Raw genomic sequence first — 20165 nt, forward strand, 5'->3', positions numbered from 1 at the left:
TGGGAGCTGCAGAGAGCAGGTGGGACCCTTGTGTTGGTGGCTCTCTTCCAAACCTTCCTCCGGCGAGCTCTTATGGAGGTGCTGGCTCAGGCTGCTGCACCTGGGCTCCCACTTGGCCTCCGTGGAGCAGTCCTGCAGGTCCACTCACCTTAAAGGTCCTTCCATCCAAAATGTCTGTCTCGGTGTTCTGCCACGCACCAATCACTTGACCGTGAATCCGCATGTGGAGACACCGGCCTGTGACGCTCCGGGCCATTCACGTTGCTCTGTGAAGTCAGTTACCGCCGGTAGGCCCCAAGCCTTTCGTCTTTGACGATCTGGTCAACTCTAATAGAAGGAATGGTGAGGAATGGATTATGTATTGTGTATTGTGGGGGTTAAGGAAAGGCGTGGGCCTGTCCTCAAGGAGCATTATCTTTTTTATTGTGGCACAATATGCGCAGCATGTACAATTTACCATTTTAGCCATTTGTAAGCGTCTAGTCAGTGGCATGAAGTTTATTCACAGTGTTGTGCAGCCAGTACCACCATCCACTCCCAGAACTTTTTCATCATCCCAGGCATCTGGGCGCATAGGTCTTAGCCTGGGGGATGATACACTAGCACGTAGAAAGAGTGAGTTCCCCGTGAGCAAAGGCACTTTCCCCATACACTGTGGATGCTGATGGACCCGGAGGTGGGGTCCCCGGAGCCTTGGTTTGGTTGAGTATTCAACACTGTGCCTCCAAGCTTGTCGCGCTCCCCCTGGTCAGGCTTGCCCCAGGCTCCAGCTGTGGGCCTGTGGACTCCCAGTTACAGATAGTTGAGTGACCAGGACAGTGGATGTGCTTTGCAGTCCTGGGCCCCATCACCATCTGTCTGCATCCCATGCGGGGACAGCACCTCAGTCACTCTGTCATCGGGTGGCTCAGCAGGATGCAAGGTGCTGGGGAGTGCCTGCTCCATGTCACTCCCTTCCTGACTCGGCCTTTCTGGTTTTACCGCCTGATCTCTGCAGGGCTCAGAGGTTGTGATGATTAATTTTGTGTGTCGATTTGGCTGGGCCACAGTACCCAGATATTTGGTCAAACACTATTCTTGATGTGTTTGTGAAGGTGTTTTCTGGATGAGATTAACAAATCTGTAGACTTAATAGAAAAAAAAAAAACTCATCTACCTGGAAGAGGAGGGAAATCTGCTAGAAAAATGCCTTTGGGTTTGGATTTGACCTGCAACCTGGGTCTCTAGCCTACCAGCCTGTCTCGCTGGACTTACCAAGCCTCCATAATCTTGTGGGTCTCAAAATAAATATCCATCTCTCTTAATAGAAGTGATTTTATATATATATATATATAGGTTCTATATACATATATATATATTTGTTATATGTCTATCAATATATATATACATTGGTTCTACCGCAGAGGGTTTTCCTGCAGTTCACCTGGCTTAGAAGTAAGTGTTCTCATAGGAGAGACAGATGTATTTAAGCCATTCATAGATACAGTGTAGCAGGTGCAGCATTAGAAGTGTGTGTACGGTGTAACGGGACCATAGGCGGGCACCTGGGGGCTAAGAAAGGCTCCCCGAGGTGTACAGAATAGGGCCCTCAGAAGGCATCTGTGGAGCAGGGGGTGGGGGGCTGAAACAGGAGTCCCCATCCCTCCCTGCAGGCCAGGCGCTGAGGCGCACCCGCTGAGCCTGACGCAAGCCTTTGAGCAGTATACTGCTGTCCTTACTTTACACCAGGGAACACAGAAGCTCCCAGAGAGTAAGTCACTTACCCCAAGATTCAAGTCTGAGAGGCCGTGGAGCAGAAACGGGAGCCGAAAGGCTGGCGGGCTCCCTGTTCTGCGGTCTCTGTGCAGCCCGCCTCCTGCTTCCCCAGGGCCCTCTCAGGAAGGGAGGAAGAAATAACGACCCAGCTCGGGCATTCTCTTCTCTCAGACATGGGTGTCCAGATAGAAAGTGTTTCTCTGACTCACCTTTCAAATGTCCATTTAAGGAGAATCAGGGGGATTGTAGTATACTTACATCTACGGTAGAAAGTCGTCAAGGCTAATGGAGGCCCCTTTTACCCCTCCCGTGCCCACAGCCTGGCATAGACTCAGAGAGGATCTTTAGGCCTTTGATTCCAGGCTTCCCTAGCAGTGGAATGAGCAGGCAGGGAGTCACATAAAGGAGGCTCTGAACATCCTGAGACGCAGTCGCTCCTTGGGCTCTAAACGCTCTGTACCATATGAGACCAGAGCTAATGCCTTCTTTTTTGGTGGAACCACTGCCATTTCCTGATTAGGGACTTATGGTGCACTCGAGTGTATCGTCTGTGTCCTGTGTCACAGGTCTGCCAAGAGCTGTCCCTAGCCTCAACACACCCTCTAGTTCACGCCGTTTGCACAGGGTCTCTGAGAAAGGGAACCCGCCAAGGGGACAGACTTACCTGTCCCCTCGTGTGCAGCCTCCCTTGTGAGCTGGGGAGGACAGGAAGGAGAGATTTATACAGAAGGTGAGACTTCCAGTTTCGGGGGAAGGTCCTGTCCTTTACGGGTTGGAATTCCTTATTCTGAGACCTTAAGTTCATCTTGGAAGCCTTGTGACCTTTCTGTGGGATCAGAAGTCTCTATAGGGACTGTTGTTCTGTCTCTACTGGGTCAGAAAGATTAAGAATCCAGTAGGAAAGATTGGCCAACAGTTTGGTTAATGTTATATTGACCCACGGTGACCATAGAGCCCTGAGATTCTTTGAGGAAAAAAAACCCCAAACCGGTACAGTCAAAAAGAGCAGATTTCTCCTATTTGAATGTGTTGAACTAGGCCACCTGCCTGTGCAGTGTGAGACCCAGGGCTCCCAGCGAGGGCTGTTGGCAGGCAGTAGAGCCCCGAGAAGGGGGTGACAGATGAGCACAGCCCTAGTGAGGGACGTACGATGCTCTGCCCCCCAAAAAGAGAGGCCGGGCACTCTTGGGGTTTGAATGGCTGCCGTGTTGAGCAGGGACAGAACCATTCTGAATGCAAAGCCGTGGTTTCCTGCTCAGTGAACTGACATTCACTGGAGGTGGTCGGGCTTCAGAAGCCAGAACTCAGGATGGAAACTCCTAGGCTTAAGGACCACCAAGTCCCATACCCTGCCCATCCCCCACCATGTCCAGGCAGAGCCCAGATGTGCATCTGTGAGGGGTGCTGCCGTTGAGGTCCCTGCACCCCATGTTGTGGGGGGACTAGCTGATCTGGAAGCATCTCTCTTCCTTTCAGCCTAATCTGTGGAGTCTCGACAGCTTCTTCTGGCGTTCAGAAAAGGGTAATTGGCATCGGCGGAGGGCCTGCTACGTGCCGGGCTCTGTGCTTGGGCACTTTCTGTGCATTATTCGTTTTCTCCTCACAGAAACCATGTGAGCTCCCGCCTGTTCCACAGCGAGGAACTGAGGCACGGTGAGGTGAGCTCCCTTGCCAGGGTGTCAGCTGTAAAGCCGTAGACCTGGAGTTAAACGCAGCCTTTTTGACCCCAGGGCCCACCCTCTTAAGCACCAGGCTGTTTGAGAGAATTTTCCTCACTGTAGACAAAAACCACGTATCTATTTCTTACGCAACTTGATTGTTGTTTGATGTCTTAGCTTCGGCTGTCGCGGATCTCTCTTATTTTGAGGCCTACTTTTTATATTGAAAGAATTTGAGGAATTTGCACTGGTTTCTGTCCTTATTTGATTTTTCATCTTTTTTTATTCTAAGTGAATGAAATCTTTTGTCTCCTGACCTGTCACTAACTGGATTAGCTTGAAATGCGAAGATCAGAGTGGGATTAATTAACTAGAGTGGCTTTTGCTTATGGGCAGGACGGGGCGTTTGTCCATCTATGTTTAATTGCACACGGGGAGGACGCAAGCTTCCATCCTGGCTGGGTTGGATGGAGTTGGCTGGGGAACAAGACATCTGTCACATCATCTCTGCGTGTCCTCAAGCAAGTAACTGAGAACTCATCTCTTCCTCAGTCCTTTGGGTGGGGTTTCTTAGCTTTTTCAAAGGTGACAATAAAGCACTGAGTCAGGCACTAACTGGACCAGATCGAGCCCTGGCCTTCTCCCCAGGGAACCTAGACTCTACAACCGCACTGACGTGAGTGGGTGCAAAGAGCCCCCAGAATGCTAGCACCCATCCCTGCTCCATGCCTCACCGAGATTTGAGCCCGTTCTTGCAAGGGTCAGTCGTGCTGAAGGTCCAGCTAGAGAGGAAGACAGCCTTGGCCACAGTCAAGGTAGGAGGCAATGAGAGAGAAAAATTGGTGGCAGGAAGTCAGCAATCAGGTGGTGATTTGCAGACTTTGCTGGAAAATATAAACCAAGGGTGGCATAAAGCGGCACTGTCCGGTAGAAGTTTTCATTATAGCAACTACTAGCCCGTGTGACTGTTGAGTACTTGAAATGTAACTGGTATGACTGAGGAATTGAATTTCTCATTTTACTTAATTTTGGTTAAAATAAAACAGCCACGTGTGTGTCCAGAGGCTACACCGTGGGTATAGAGCTTTGCTGTTTTAAAAAGAAATCACCTTTACACACAGCCTTCACTTACAGACAATGGCCTTCTGAGGTGCATAGAGTATAAATGATCCTTACAAACAGGAAACCGCGGCTCAGAGCAGTTAAGTCCTGTGCCCCAAATCACACAAGCCAGTAAACAGCAGAGCCCTTGCCCACAGAACCCAGCACTGTTGCCTTCCTTGCCTCCTTGTGGCAGACTCCATTCCTCTCGTGGCGAGTGAACGTTGCTTACATCTTACAGCTCTCATGAGTGGCCGCCCCCAGATGCCCCAGTGGACAGCCTCCCACATCACCGGCAGCTCATTCTGCCTAGTGTCAGGGAGCACAGACCGTGCACGCGCGCCCTGCTTCCCCGCTGTGAGGACGCCACCCTCCACCTGCTTCCTGCATGGCTAGTGAATAAAGGGTTCAAGCAGAGGATCACAGACCCTAATGATGAATGACTTCCCCCTCCCCAGATCTGCCGTGCTCCGACAGGTGCACGACAGCAACAGGGAAACCGGACTCTCTTCTGTTCCGATGGTCAAGACCAGCACCGCCGAACCAGGTTTTCCCCGAGACAGGGAGAGTGCCGAAACCCCAGTGACAGCTTCATGGGTGCATCTTAATGAGCTCTCAATCCATCAGTTTCTGCAGCTGTCACCAATGTTCTTTTGAGAGGGTGGGGTGGGGAAGGGGCACAGGAACTAGGCCCCACCTCTGCAGGTCTTGGGGCTTCGCACAAGTGGGCTGACATAGTCCTGTGTTCCCCCGTGTTACTACTATAACCTATACTGCCTTCTTTTTAAAAAGATTTTATTTATTTATTTGACAGACACAGCAAGAGAGGGGACACTTGGGGGAGCGGGAGAGGGAGAAGCAGGCTTCGCGCTGAGCAGGGAGCCCGATGCGGGGCTCGATCCCAGGACCCTGGGATCATGACCCGAGCCGAAGGCAGACGCTTAACGACTGAGCCACCCAGGTGCCTCTATAATCCATCTTTCCTACGATCCTTTCTGTTGTGATGTCTCTAAAATACACAACATTAATAGTAACGTTCTGGGGCAAAGTGTAATGCTGTGTATTAATTTTCTTTTTTAATAAATCTATATATTTAAAAGTTAATCATAGGAGCAAGAAAAACCTTTTTAAAGGAAAAGCTTGGCAATTGAACGATACATTTTTCTGCCCTAAAGACACTTGTCAAACAAGCTCGTGGCTCAGTTGGTACAGTTTCGGCAGCAAATTCTGAATTCTCGGGGTGGGTGATGCCCTCTGCCTCTGCGTGCTGGTGGGACTGTTTTAGGCTAAGGATGCTCCCTCCAGATGCGTGTAAGGCGAGACAGGACTTTTGGGAGGCCCGCCAGCCAGGAATTACAGGACTTAAGGAAGGGTGTTTCTACAGAGAGCGCCCCGCACAGAGTACGAGCGCGTGTGTGGATGTCCAGCGATGCTGCCTTTCTCCCATCATGCTCTTTAGGGCAGGCTCTCGAACCCGGACACGATTCATGTGTGCGTCTGCCGCAGTTGTGACAACGGTCACTGGGGATAAGAGTCCATTGAAGGTGATGGGTTTTTCATAGAATTATAGACTTATTCAACTAAGGAGCACTAATTGACATCTTCGACCAGCTGAAGTAATTCAATCGAAGCACACCCAATCTAAGCACGACCCGCAGACGAGCCGCACGTGTCAGGCTGAGCCCTTTCATGGCCAGGTTTTGACCGCCCAGCTAACCGTTCTTCTGAGTTGTGCCCCTTGATGGGGACTTTGGAAGTTACAACTTTATATGTTACTTATTGAAATGTAGATCCTATTTCATATTCACTTTAAAAATAAGCTCACACCAGAGGGGCGGGGGTGGGGAGATAGGAGCAATAGGTGAGGCGGATTAAAAGGGACAAACTTCCAGTTATAAAATAAGTCAGGGGGATGAAAAAAGTACAGCATAGGGAATATAGTCAGGAATATTGTAATAACTTTGTGTGGTGACGGATGGTGACCACACTTCTTGTGATGGTCATGACACCTGAAGTTAATACGTTATTATATATAGTATGTTACATATAACAGTATAATATAGTATAATATATATAATTGTATATTACAAGTAATTATATATAGTATAAGTATAGCATAGAATATGTATTATAATATAGTAGATAATATTATGCTATAATATTATAGTATTATATGTCAACTGTACTTTAATTAAATGTTTTAAGAAATTACACCTAGCAAAAAGTGAGCTTTATAGCAGTGAGTGCCCCAAATTTGGGACCGTCCTTGGATATGGATTCCTGTCACTTGGGGGCCTCAGTCTTCCTCCAGATCTCCTAATAGGACCGCGAAGACCTTTGATTCCATACCTCCCCCCTGCCCCTGTGGTGGAGCGGCCGAGCACCTGCTCCTTGGGAGGAGACTGGCCAGAATGTGAGGATATGCCTGTGTGCACAGACTAAGCTCCGCAACTCCAGGATGGCCGCGTAACAGGACTGCATGCCACTGGCCTTTGGGGAAACGTGTGTCTCCCAGGGGAGCAAGAAGCTGGCCCCTGGTGACCGAGAACGGTCACCCTCTGCATGCGTGTGCTTATTAGCACGGGGTCTCTTAACGGCCACTGACTTCGATTGGGGTTGTCTTGGGAAACAAATACCGCAGGTTCCAAATGCACCTGTGCTTGAGAATCCTGATAGGGAAGTTCTTTTGTAGTGATGCTTAGTCATTTTGTGATGAAATTGTATTACATGTTGGGCATCTAAAAACAAACATTTCAAAATGTCTATAATTCCAACGTAGAAAAATAGCCACTTGAGGATAGAGTCAACATATCTATATAAACACACACAGCACCCCATTTTATAATCTCATTACTTCACTTAGGAGGATATTATGAACCTTTTAATATGTTACTAAATAATTTTTCTAGATTGTGATTTCTAAAACATTGCACTGTATTCCATTATACCTGCATATGATAATTTTAATCAGCCTCCTTTTCATGTGAGGTAATTAGGTCGTTGCTAATTTTTTTAAAAGATTTATTTATTTGAGAGAGAGAGAGAGAGCACAGGGAGGGGCAGAGGGAGAAGGAGAGAAGCAGACTCCACTAAACGAAGAGCCCAACGCAGGGCTTGGTCTCACGATCCTGAGATCATGACCTAAGCCAAAATCAAGAGTCAGATGTTTAACTGAACCACCCAGACACCCCAGATTGTTGCTCATTTTTTGCCATTGTAAAAAATATCAGAGAAACATGGTCTCGTGTGTGTGTGTGTGTGTGTGTGTGTGTGTGTGTGTGTGTCTGTGTGTATGTATATGTATGTATATGGTCTTGGGTGCATTTCTGATTGTTACCTTCGATTTAATCCCTGAAAGGGGAACTCATCAGTGAAATAGCCTAAGTGTGTTTAAGGCTTTTCATTCATACTACAGAATTTCTCTACAGAAAGGATTGTACCAGCTGACCATTCCCAGCAGTGATGAGTGGTCTCTCACCGATATGGGGGGTTCGGGTGTAGGGAAGATGGTGCTGCTATTGGTCCACATACGTGGTACATTGAAATCCATCTGTTTTCCGGGGACTACAGCTGACATCGTCAGCACTCTGCTGGCTTTAATAAGATGGAGCAGCATTCCCATCTATCAGCGATGGTGCTGGAGTTCTTCGGGTCCATAGAAATGCATTTGAAGCAGTATGTGGGTAGTAGGCAGGACTCTAAGACACTCAAAAGACTGCTGTCCCTGGTATGCGCACACCTTCTCCTAATTACTCCCCTAATGCTTTCAGGGAAAACGAAAACGTGAAAGCGTTTCTGTTTCCCTTAAATCAGAAGGGAAAAAAAACCCACTTTTCAAGTTGAAGAAGGTGCTTTAACATATCCTATTAATGTACTTGTCTTTACGCCAGTGCGGTTGTAAAATGTAGTTTTGGTGTGGAGGAAGAGAGTTCCCACGGAAGCAGAAGGGCCCGTGAAAGTTACAACACAGCCGTGACACCACCTCGGTTCTAGAGAAGCGGGCGTTTGTACCGATGGTGGCACCCGTCACCTTACCCTCGGCCCTGGAAGTGGGGAAGCTGCTTTTCGAGGTGATCTCAGTGGATGGATGGCTTCCAGCTTTGGTTACTGGGAAGGGTTGCAGATTGCTGGTGATGCTTTGGCCGCCTCTGCCTTGGCTGGGCTGGGAAGTACCTCCCTCGCTTTCAGCGACTTGCATCGTGTTTCCCTACTTGTCTTGCGATGAGTAGAAGTGGCCAGTTCCTCGAGCGCATGTGAGAGGTCCTCGGTTCCCTGGTTAGGCCCTCTGGTTCCATTCCGAGTGTCACCCCGGCAGGACCGTGGCAGGGCCGGGCAGCCCCTGCGTGCCACCCCACGCCCCACCCCGAGGATGTGCACGCTTCCAGAATGCAAAGAGCAAGGGAGAGCACACCAGTCTGAGCAACTGAACCTAGTCTGGGAATCAAAGAGATGACATTTTGAAGGTACACCATGCTTTGAAGCCTGTCAGCCAGGCACCCGGACGATCCGCCTTCCAAAGGACTTTATTTTTTTTTTTTTAAGATTTTATTTTATTTATTTGACAGAGAACACAAGCAGGGTGCAGAAGGAAAAGCAGGCTCCCCGCTGAGCAGGGAGCCCGATGCGGGGCTCGATCCCAGGACCCCGGGATCATGACCTGAGCCGAAGGCTGACGCTTAACTGACTGAGCTACCCAGGCGCCCCCAAAGGACTTACTTTAGTGCTGCAAATGCAGAGATGAGTCTCTGGCTCACCCAGTGCCCCAGCCGGGACAGCTCCCGGCAAGAAACTATCAGGAAGACGTGATCCACTCTAGGTTATTATAAGACCCAGGAGATAATCAGTATTTTCTTTGCTGTCAGGACTCAAGCAGGGCAGTGTTGTTCTGACATAGGATTCAGCCTGCTTGTGCCAGTCTTTCATCCCGTCACGAATGAAGGGCTGCACGTGTATGAGGGGAGGGCCTTGTCTGCTATGCAGCTTTGTTGGGGGACCTGAGGTTGGTGCATGTGTGGCTCTCTTCTCTCTGACCCCGACATGTGTCCCTGCATCTGAAGCTCAGACCCAGCTAAACGCTAAGGGTGTGAAGGAAATCTGAAAATCTCAGTGTTGGGAGGGACCTCGGCAGCTGTCAAGCCCAGCCCTGGTTAGCTGTGCAAACCTCCCACTGGGCCTGGCCTGGAGCCTCTCTGAGCCACCCGTTCGGGGGCTCTGATGCTTGAACGGAGTGTTCTCTAGCCATTTTTATGTCATCACCTGGGTTCTGCCTTAGAAAGATCTTAATCGTCATTTTACAAGACAGCTCTCTGGCCAAAAGAAGAGGTTCTTGGACTCCTGTGCTCCTTCAAGTTTAGCGTCATCCCCTCTGTTATGGGCCAGATTGTGTCCCTCAAATTCATGTGTTTTAGTCCTCGCCCCCAGTCCTGCGGAATGTAACTATATTTAGAGATAGGGCCTTGAAAGAGGTAACTAATTAACGTTAAAAAGATGTCATTGGGGTGGGCCCTAATCTGATGTGACTGGTGTCCTTCCAAGAAGAGGAGATTAGGACCCAGAGGGACGACCATGTGAGGACATGGAGGAGAAGATGACCATCTACAAGCCAAGGAGAGAGGCTTCTGCCAGCACCTCGAACTCAAACTTCCGGCCTCCAGAACTGGGAGAAAGTGCATTTCTGTTGTTGAAGCTGCCCGGTCTGTGGTACTTTGTGATGGCTGCCCAGCAGAGTGAGCCACCAGCCCACCACCCCTCTCCTAACACCTTGTAAAAAGTGGCATCTAGAAGAACTGATTATGATTGGGCCAGAGAAGAGTAAGATGGTCAGCACCCATGTTATTAACAAACCAAGATCCCGTTAACTTGGCTGGTCATGGTATCCAGTGACCATCTCCAAAGGCTTTCGTGTTTGTTTTCTAAAACTGTTCTTGCTCAGTCCCTCTTTTTGCATCCTGTACTCGATGCAGTTGTTTTTTGAACTGGGTTGCAGGATTTTACGCGTAGTCCTGTTAAACTTTGCCTGCCTTGGGCTGAGTAAGCCAGTGACCGCCCCCATGCCTCAGGGAAGCCCTTGGAAACCACGTGTGGTGTCATCAGGGTTGGACCTGAGGGATTCCCACAACACACATCCCACTCCCTAGTGAGAACCTGGGGTTTGGTTGGAGGATTTCCTTTGGAATGACACGTAGGACAAAACTAACTGTCCCTACGGTGGACTTCAGGATACACAGCGCCCAGTGTGGGTACGGTGGGGCTTCAGGTAGGATATCTGGGAGAGGTCGGTATGAATCCGAGCAGTGGGTGCGGAAACCCGTGGTAGTAGCCACAAGAATTGGGCCTTGCTGAAGGAGGGAAGACCGGTTCTGAGAAATGTCCTGGCTCAGCCAGAATCACGGGTGACGTGTGACAGAGGCGGAGCTTGGCTTCTCTATCCCTGTGTTTGCTTCTCTATCAAAGAAATTTCTTCTGGGAATTGAGGTAGTAAAAGGCATCGAGATCCCAAAATGAAATGTCAGAGTCTTACCTAAAAAGGTGTTCTATATCATCAAGCCATTGCCTGCGAGGCTGCAAGAAAGTAGGGTCCTCGCTGAGGACATCTCAGGGGAGTGTTTGGGACAGAACCAGCCCTCAGAAGATGAGCTTCTTTTGGAATTAGACTTAAATTCACCTGCTCCTCATCTGGCTCAGGAACATCAGACCCTGTATTTTGCACATGATCCAAGTCATCTGACCAAGGACGGGTATTGTGGACAGGCCTGGGTCCTCCCTGGGGCCATGTTGGTTTTTCACAGCAGAGCATCACGGGCTGTCTGCATGGACAGGCCTGCACTGGGCAGTTCTGTTGTCCCCGGGGCCCCTGACAGGCACAGGTGAGCACCATTAGCTCGTGAAGTGCTGCCAGTAAAGGCATCTAGAACATTCCACAAGAAGAACTCTTCTCCTTAAGGAGAACGGTAGTTGGTACCCATATGATAAATTCTTCATGACTCGGTCAGTCATTGGGAGGACCGCACTCTGGAATCCATTCCCATTACCTGTTGATTTCCCCTTTGGTGATGTTCCTAGAAGATGTTCATGGGACAAAGAGTGTAAACATGGCTTGCTAATCCCAGCACGTCCTCTTTGCTGGTCCTTAGCACCTCAGGTGAGTTTTTAATCCCTGATCCTGACTCCTCTTCTGCCCGTGTGGTGGCTTCGGTAAGGAATAAGGGCAACAGTAAATACAGATGGACTTTGTGAATTAAAGAGCTGTATTCAGGGGCGCCAGGGTGGCTCAGTTGGTTAAGCGCCTGACTCTTGGTTTTGGCTCAGGTCATGATCTCGGGATCGTGGGATTGAGCCCCGTGAGGCTCTGTGCTGAGCGTGGAGCCTGGTTAAGATTCTCTCTCTCCCTTTCCCTCTGCTCCTCCCTCTCCCCCCCCCCCCCAAAAAAAACAACTGTGTTCAAATGGAAAGTACATGGACCAGTTTATCCCTACAGGTAAGGTAGTCTTAAACTTTTATTTATTGCAAACTGAAGTCCCTTCCATGCTTCCGAACTGGGGGGTGTGTTTGCACTGACCTCAGCTGCCAGATTCATTACTTGTAATAGTTTGACCTTTTTCTTCTCTACCTTGACATGTCCAAACCTCGAAGTCCTGGCCAGAGCCACCAGCTGCCTAGGCTGCAGGGTGGCCTTGGGAGTGACCTGGGGCCTCTGCGGGCTGAGGAGGTGATGGGGTGGTAGGGGCTGCCGAACCAGTGGCTCAAGGGAGAGGTGGCTTTCCCACCCATTTTTGGCCCAGTGAGGGCAGCCTGTACTTCCCGAAGCTTTGGGCCCCAGCCTGACACTCCATGAGCTCACGGACTCCTGTGTGTTTCTGTTCAAGATTTACGTCCACCTGAAGGAAGGCGGGGGCCCCGATGGGCTGGACGCACTGAAGAATAAGCCCCAGCTGCACAGCATGGTGGCCCGAAGCCTGTGCCGTAACGCAGCGGGCAAGAACTACATCATCTTCACGGGGCCCAGCATCACCAGCCTGACCTTGTTTGAGGAGCTGGAAAAGCAAGGTTTGTTGTGTGGCGAGCCGGTCCCAGCGTGGCCGCTGCCCCCCTGGAGAAGTGGTGGGGAGGCCTCGGGGGTGCAGGTGCGTAGCAACCAGCATGGCCCATAGACCGCTACGGCCAGGAGGGAACACAGCAGTTTCAGCCCGTGCTGTGCCTGCCCCGTACCTGGACCCTACCGGGCCCCAGAGATCTGAAGGCACGCCTGCCACAGGCTTGCGCTCTGCCCGGGGCCCCTTTGTGTCCTTCCTTGTAAGACCGGGGCCATTCCAGGGCTTCTCCCGGTGTCTTAGTCCATGCGGGCTGCTCTCACAAAGTACCTCAGATTGGGCGGCTTATAAACAGCAGGTATTTATTCCTCGCAGTTCTAGAGGCCAGAAGTCCAAGATCAGGGCGCCAGTGCTAGAAGGGCCTCTTCCAGGTTGCAGACCTCCCGTGACGTGATAGAAGCGACCGGAAGCTCTCTGGGGTCCCTTTTCTTGAGGGCACTCCTCGCATTCACGAGGGCTCCACCCTCATGACCTAGGCCCCTCCCAAAGGCCCGCCTCCTAACAGCCTCCCCTGGGGCATGAGGCTTTCAGCGGAGGAATTTGGGGGGAACGTACACATTTGCTCTGTAGCGCCTAGATGCCGCTCCTACGAAGGCCTGGAAGTCTGGACTCAGCCCCCACCTGTAATGTGGGCCCTCCGGCTGACAAGGACGTCACAGAGAATTATGTAGATTAATACAGGCTGCAGTGCAGTGGGCCTCAAAATTCTTAGTATCCTTGGTGCTGAGATGCTTTGTTCATCGGTTGAAAGATCGGGAAACCTTCGTGGCTCTGGCAGAAATGGGGGCTGGAGAAAAAGCTCTGGACTGAGTTAGGGAGCCCGAGAGCAGACTGCTTATCCTTTGCTTTTCCCATTTTTGGGGGATTTGTATCTAGTCCACTCGGGAGAAACATAAAAAGCCTCTGCTCTGCTATGGCAGCCCCTGGAATTGCAGACCTATTGCTTAGCAACGGATCAGACATCTGGCCTTAAAATCCTCTCGAGTCATGGGGGGGAGCCAACACCTTCTGACCTTTACCTCCGCCACGGCAAGGATGAAGCAGCCCCTGGACTTGGTGCTCTGCTGGCCCTGCTGGGTTTTACTCCTCTGCGAGGTCCAGGCCCCGACAGGGCTCGGGGTTTACCGGCAGGGAGAACTCAGGGTGGAGAGCTCAGACTATGCGAAGAGGGGCCGTGGAAGTCAAGGTGGAGACAATTGGCCCTCATGTGTGTTACCAGCCACACGGGAAGAATGAGGGTGTGGTGAGAATCTGGGCTGCCATCCCTGCCCGCCTGGTCCGGTCCCGGGGTGGGTGCGTGGCCATAAAGCCCTGGGGTACCTGGAACTGCCTTGGGGTGCAGATGCAGGGATGAAGGAAGTATGCACACGGGTTACAGAATGTTTCAGTTTACTGACGATAGGGTGTCAGTCTTCGGTGAACTTCAGTCTTTCACTGAAGACCCGGGGATGAGACCGTCCCCAGTGACTTCAGTCAAAAGGGCCACTTCACGCCCCCTGCAGGCATCCAGACTGGAGCTGGCTGCAGGGAGGAGCAGGCTCCCCGTGGCCCACTCAGTGGGGCAGGCCTGTGCGTGGGGAGGGCCAGGAAAGGCCTTGAGCCCAGGGCGGAGTTTAGCAAGGTCTCCTTGTTCACACTGGCCTGTGCTCATAATCCTTCCTGCCCCCATGGAAACTTCTGTGCATTAAAGCCCACACTGTCACCCCTCCCTCGAGAGGCTTTATGTTGAGAGGCAGGATGCTGGCCTGGCACATATTGCTTGGTGATTCTTTCCTCTGCATTTAACTTAGCTCCAAGGGAACGGGGGCTCCATCCTGCACGCTGCCCCTGGGTACTGTGCACGCAAGCACAGGGCGGGGCCCCTGGCTGGTCCAGTCTTGGCCAGAGTGTTAGGGGGTCATAACTGTGGTCAGGGGCTTGGACAGCAGACAGACCTGTGCTTAATCCCTGCCTTTGCCCTCCTAGCTGGGAGCCTGGGGGCCTCTTGGAGCTGTAGTTCTTCTTCCGAAATGTGGGTAGGATAACCTGAGTGTAGAAGTTTCCAGAAGTTTATAGAAGCAGATGGGATGATAGGTGCACATGCTCAGCACTGTGAGCGCTCTAACGACGAGACTTCTGTTGGTACTGCCAATTCACTGCTCATGCGATGGTCTCGCGTGTCATCTTACAGGTACTTACAGAAGTCCTGGGAGAGACAGCACCTTTGGGAATAGAAGTCCCCGAACTGTAGCAGTCTCCTCTACGGGGACTTCTAGGGGGCCCGTCTCCCAAGCATCAGCCTCAGAACGGGGCGGTCCCGTCCTTCGTGCCGGTGGGCTGTCCGTGACCGTGTGGACACGGATTTGTGTCCCTCTCCCCACAGACATTTACTGCTGCGGCCTGCTCAGCTCCAGGAAGAGTGACTGCACCGGCCTGCCCCTGTCCATGCTGACGAACCCGGCCACCCCCCCAGCCCGGGGCCAGCACCGCATCAAGATGAAGGGGAACATGTCTCTGATCTGCTGGTACAACAAAGGGCACTTCCGCTTCCTGACCAATGCCTACTCGCCGGTGCAGCAAGGTGGGGCCCCGGGGGGACTCTGTGCAGCTCTGGTGTTGGGTAGCCCCCGTTCCCCGGCAGCATGTGAGCCCACCACTCAACCATGCCACATCCGACGGGGGTCGGGGGGCGTGCAGGAGCTGCCGGGGCCCGCGGGCCGCCAGCTCAGCGTGGCTTGTCAGCTGGGAGAGAAGCCACGGCGGCGGGATTTGTGGGTCCCCTGGCTTGTGCGTGGCCGTGGTGACTGGCCGTGTTCGAATGGCATTTCCCCGATCACTTGATCATCTAGGATTCTTTGAAGAATCTGTTCTGATGGGAGGGGAAAATATCCACTGTTTTATCACTTCGGTGTCGTCCTTAGAGGTTACCCACTGGTGTTTTGGGGCGTTCAGGTGATTCTGTCATTAATCTTCTTGGGGGTTTAGAATCCATTCATGACAAAGGGATTTACTTAGCAAGGAGTCTATAGTTAAAGTAGCTACAGCTGAAACACTTGTAAACTGCTGAAAAGGGAAATGGAAATGACAGCGGGGCACTATACAAAAATATTTGCGTTTGCATAGTGTATTTAAAATCCCCTGTATTCCTTTATATTAAGACATCTTTCCTCTTCTGAAGGAACTCTGTAGGAGGCTCAGTTGTGGGGGAGGAGAGTGGGGGCATGTATGTGGGTGTGTGTGTGGTGTATCTGTGTGATGGGTACGTTTGTGGGGGGGTGCTTAATTAACGCCTGCCGTTCATTTATTCCATCCCGCCCCCCCGCGCGCACACGTAAGTCATCATGTTTCAGTGGAGGTTAGAACCCAGCGACGCAAGCCTATGGGACTTATGTGTAGAGAGCTATGGAAAGTTGCCAGTTTCTCCAGGGCTGTGTGAAGGGCACCTAGAGGAAATGTTTGGAATTGACCCTGTAAGCTGAAGGCCAGACTTTGAATTGGACTTCTGTACTCTCCTGATTGGGCAAGAGCATTCACGGAGAGAAAGTTCAGGAAGAGGTTGTAGGAGCTCCCTCCCACCAAATTGTGCATAACAAATTATAAATTATGCAATACTATTGAAGATGACAAAACCTTAAAACCCCAATCTCAAGGTTTGAGAGCCTTAAATCTGTCACCAAGGGAACCAGCAAAGAGGATATTGATGGGGAAGAAGAGAAAATTGGTAGGCTTGATCTTTAAATATGCCAAAATTTAGTGTTTGTGTTTCCTTCAGTTGTAGTTGCCATTTCTAAAGTACTCTAAATCACAAAGTCCTGGGCGCCTGGGTGGCTCAGTCGGTGGAGTGTCTGCCTTCAGCTCAGGTCAGGATCCCAGGGTCCTGGAATCGAGCCTGACGTTGGGCTCCCTGCTCAGTGGGAGAATCTGCTTCTCCCCTCACTTCTGCCCCTTACCCCGGCTCATGCTCTCTCTCTTTCTCTCTCTCGTGCTCTCTCAAATAAAATCTTTTTTAAAAAAATCACAAATTCCCAAATCTTAGACTCCCTTAAAATTCCCAGGAAGTATGCCTCAGCCCCTCTGGCAGCATCCCCAGGGTGGGTGGCCCAGACGCCCATGAGCCAGGCCTGCTTGGGAGCGGGAGCACCCAGAGGCAGGGAGGCGGTGTGAAGAGCCCAGGCTGGCCCCTCTCTCCTCCCCACGGGGGATTCCTTTCACTAGTCTACATCTTACAGTGTTTTTTTTTTTTGGTTTTTTTTTTTTAATGAAGGGAGATATTTTTCCTTTCAATGTACTTTCATTTTTTTTAATGTCATAATTTCTCTGCCCCCTCATTAATGATCCATTTTTTATATGAATAATGTAGTGAATATCTCCATACATTTGGGAACATCTTTGATCATTTCCTCAAAATAAATCTGAGAGTAGAGTAGCTGGCCCAGAGGGTCTGAACATTTGGAAGGCTTTTGATGACATGTTGTTGAAAGACCATTCTTAACACTATGACGGGCTCTGAGAGGACCCGTACTCCTCCTGCGTTTACCAACACATTTTTTCCCCGAAATTTGTCAGTCTGGGGGGTGAAAATGCTACAGAATTTTAAATCTAAATTGCATGACTGCTGGGGAGGTTGAGCATCTCTTTGGGAATTTGTTGGACAATTTTCAGTGATTTCTTCGTGTTGTGTTCAGTTTGTCCTTTGAGACGCTTGTCTTGTTGAAAGCAAATTTTATGCCTATAGCAAGTATTTTTCTGCATTTGTTTTACTTTTGCTTTTATTTATGATTAGTATTTTTTAACCTCAAGTTGTTTTTCCTTCTGCACGGGCAAGATCTGTTGGTCACGTTCTTTGTTCTTATAAGAGCTTTGAAAGTCCCTGCTTTGTGCCAAGGCTGAATGAGTATAATAAGATCACCTGCTTGTCATATAGTGTGATTTTGTGCTCTTTACAGTAACCCTCTGGCATCAGTTGGGTTTTTACTCTTTTTTTTTTTATTAAGTGGCAAGTGTTGGCTGACCAAGCAGGCCTGCCTCTGTGCCTGAACCATTTATAGAAAAACTCTTTTTCTACTTTTTAAAAATATCACCCAGAGGATGAAGTCTCAAATATTGTAAAGACTGCCTTTCAGCTTTAGACTCTCTCCTGCTATGATCCTATATTTATATATATACATGCTCTTCTAAAAGTTGAGTAGAATTTCCAATTTTAGTAACTATATAACTGGTGAGGAACATTTTAGGAATCGGTTTATTATTTCTTCTGGATTCTAAGGAAAAACGTCCCTTCTTTCAGAGAACGTGAGCATGTGCACAGGCTTCTTAAAAGTCACATTTCCAGGGACATCCGTATGGAGAACCCAACCCTTCTGCTTTCCTTCTGAAATCCGTTTTGGATCTGTCCTCTCCCTACCAGAGTCTTGGCCCACCTGGGGTTCAGGCTCCACGAGACCGATTCACACACAGAATGCGGGTGTAGGACTGAGTCAGGGCTTGACTCATTCAGCCTCACGGAGTGGCAGAACGAACATCAGCCACGCCGCGAATAGCCTTGGGAGGCGGTGGACAGGGCTGCCACTGCGCATGAGCACACGTGTTTCTCCCACCCGGGCAGATCGATCTCTGGTGCCGCAGAGGTACCTCCGTGTGTGCACGGAGATTCCACACAGCTGTGAATGCGCAGGGTTCGCCCAGGGCACCTGTGGGCCGCGTACAGATGACGTCAGCAACGCCAGTCAATATCAGCGTCTTGTCAACCTGTCCCATGTCCAAGCTTGTTGGTCCTCAGAAAAGGATATTACGGAACATTTCTAGCTGGAATAGTATCTCAAAATCCAAAATATCACCAAGGATGAGGTTGATTTATAAAATGGGGGAAATGCTCAAGCAGATGAGCGCAGACCTGGGCTTTGAAGCCACTCTGCTGAGATTTCCAGCAGAAAGCCTCGTAAGTTGACAACCATGAGGAGGATGAGGGAATGAAGGGCTGGAGCACGTCCCCCCTGGCGTTCAAGGAACTATGGCCCCGGCGGTCACCCAGGAGGCCGGAGCTGTAGGCTGTGGGAGCTCCAGGGACGAGGTCGACCCTGAGCCCCTTGGCGCGTGAGCCCGACTGCCTGGAAAGCTGGGTGACTCAGAGCGAGTCACCCTCCGCATCTGGGGAAGAACGGAGGGGACTCTCTTCCTGTATAGGGATGATCTGATGCGTCCGTATCCACGTGCACTCCGTGGAGCCCTCATGGGGCCCGAGCCTCTTTAGACTCAGAGGAAACTGTAATTTCGGACAAACGAAAACGGAGCTGGGAGACCTGCCCAGGCCTGGGCTCATGTGTGAGACTAGGATGCTTCCCTGATCGGTCTTGGGCTGGGGTGGGCTGAGATAAGGGACCAGGAACAGGCATACTCAGGGGTGCCGTTGGAGAGGGACAGCCCTCCTTGGAGGCTGCAGGACATGCCCATCCCGCCTGTGTGGCTGGATCACCAGACAATAGAGCATCTCCGTGCAGAGTCCCAGAACCCTCTGGACAGGAGGAAGCCCCCAGCCTGGGCCTTGAGGCCCTCTGACCCTCCAAGAGCTAGATGCATTGCCTGGGCCCCACTCCAGGCCTCCCAAGACCACATCTCTAGGGGTGGGGCCCTGCCAACCTCAAGTTCTCCAGGGACTTCTTGGTGTGAAAAACCAGTATCTGGGGGCATGGCTGGGGGACAGGGACCAAAAGAAACAGAAAGATCCCAGCTCAGGGCTCAGTCTGTGCAAATGGATCCCTACACTCCTGTCTCCTGTAGGTCCCTTGGTGAGCTGGCAGGAGACATGCTAGGTGAAGCCCCTTATGCCCGCAGGGGACACCCCTCTTGTACTTCAACTGTATCCATTCAAGTAGCGTGAAAACTTCACAGTCCTTTAGACTGATCCCTTTTAAAAAACACACTCCAAAAAACGGTGCTGTTCTCATAATCCCTTGATGTTGTGGGGGGAGGCTGGTCAGAGGAGATGGTGGCAAATCCCGGCCAAACCTGAGCGCACACGGCTCCTTGGACGAAAGCATTCTTCCATGTCTTCCGCGTCATGTCTGGAGGGCAGCTGTGGTCCCGTGGGGCGGGTCCTGGAAACGAGGTGGTCCCGCAGTGGTTTGGGCAGCAGGGTGAGGAGGGCTAACTGATCTCTTTCTGCTCTTCACACCCTGATCAGTGGGCAGTGCCCCTGGACACCTTCCCATTTGCATTTAGTAGAGCAAAGGCATTTGAAGGCCTGGGGTTGGGGGTAGGGAGCAGAGTTTCAGGAGCGGCAGGATGCAAAAGGCACTTTCCCTCCCTTAGTCCACAGGGGCCCCCCAGAAGTCCTGGGATGCACGGAAGGGGGAACCTGGGGCTCGTTGGGTGGGGGGCTCCTCGTTCTTCTGGGTCTGTAACTCCGCCCTTCTGCTGTGATGGAGGCGGGCAGAGGAGACAGAAAGGACTCGAGCGCTCCCTGACCTCGGCAGCCTTTGTGTGGGGGGGGAGAAGGCGGGGAGAGTGAGTCCTGCATCTCCCCTTTGCTCTCTGAAGGCCCTGCCAGGTGTAGCGCCCTCCCCGGTGCCACTTCAAGCCACCT

At 51.0% G+C, this 20165-nt stretch overlaps 1 protein-coding gene across 4 annotated transcripts in view; it reads left to right on the plus strand.

Moving 5' to 3' along the window:
• Positions 1–20165, plus strand: part of PGBD5 (piggyBac transposable element derived 5) — a 106406-nt gene that overhangs the window by 77895 nt on the left and 8346 nt on the right. For all 4 annotated transcript variants that reach the window (XM_027596901.2, XM_027596900.2, XM_027596898.2 and 1 more), the window contains exons 4-5: positions 12380–12560; positions 14967–15164. In XM_027596901.2, coding sequence (XP_027452702.1) covers positions 12380–12560; positions 14967–15164 — 379 coding nt within the window. The remainder of the gene's footprint in view (positions 1–12379; positions 12561–14966; positions 15165–20165) is intronic.

The sequence above is a fragment of the Zalophus californianus genome, chromosome 15, assembly GCF_009762305.2.
Source record: "Zalophus californianus isolate mZalCal1 chromosome 15, mZalCal1.pri.v2, whole genome shotgun sequence".
In the NCBI taxonomy this organism is placed as follows: domain Eukaryota; kingdom Metazoa; phylum Chordata; class Mammalia; order Carnivora; family Otariidae; genus Zalophus; species Zalophus californianus.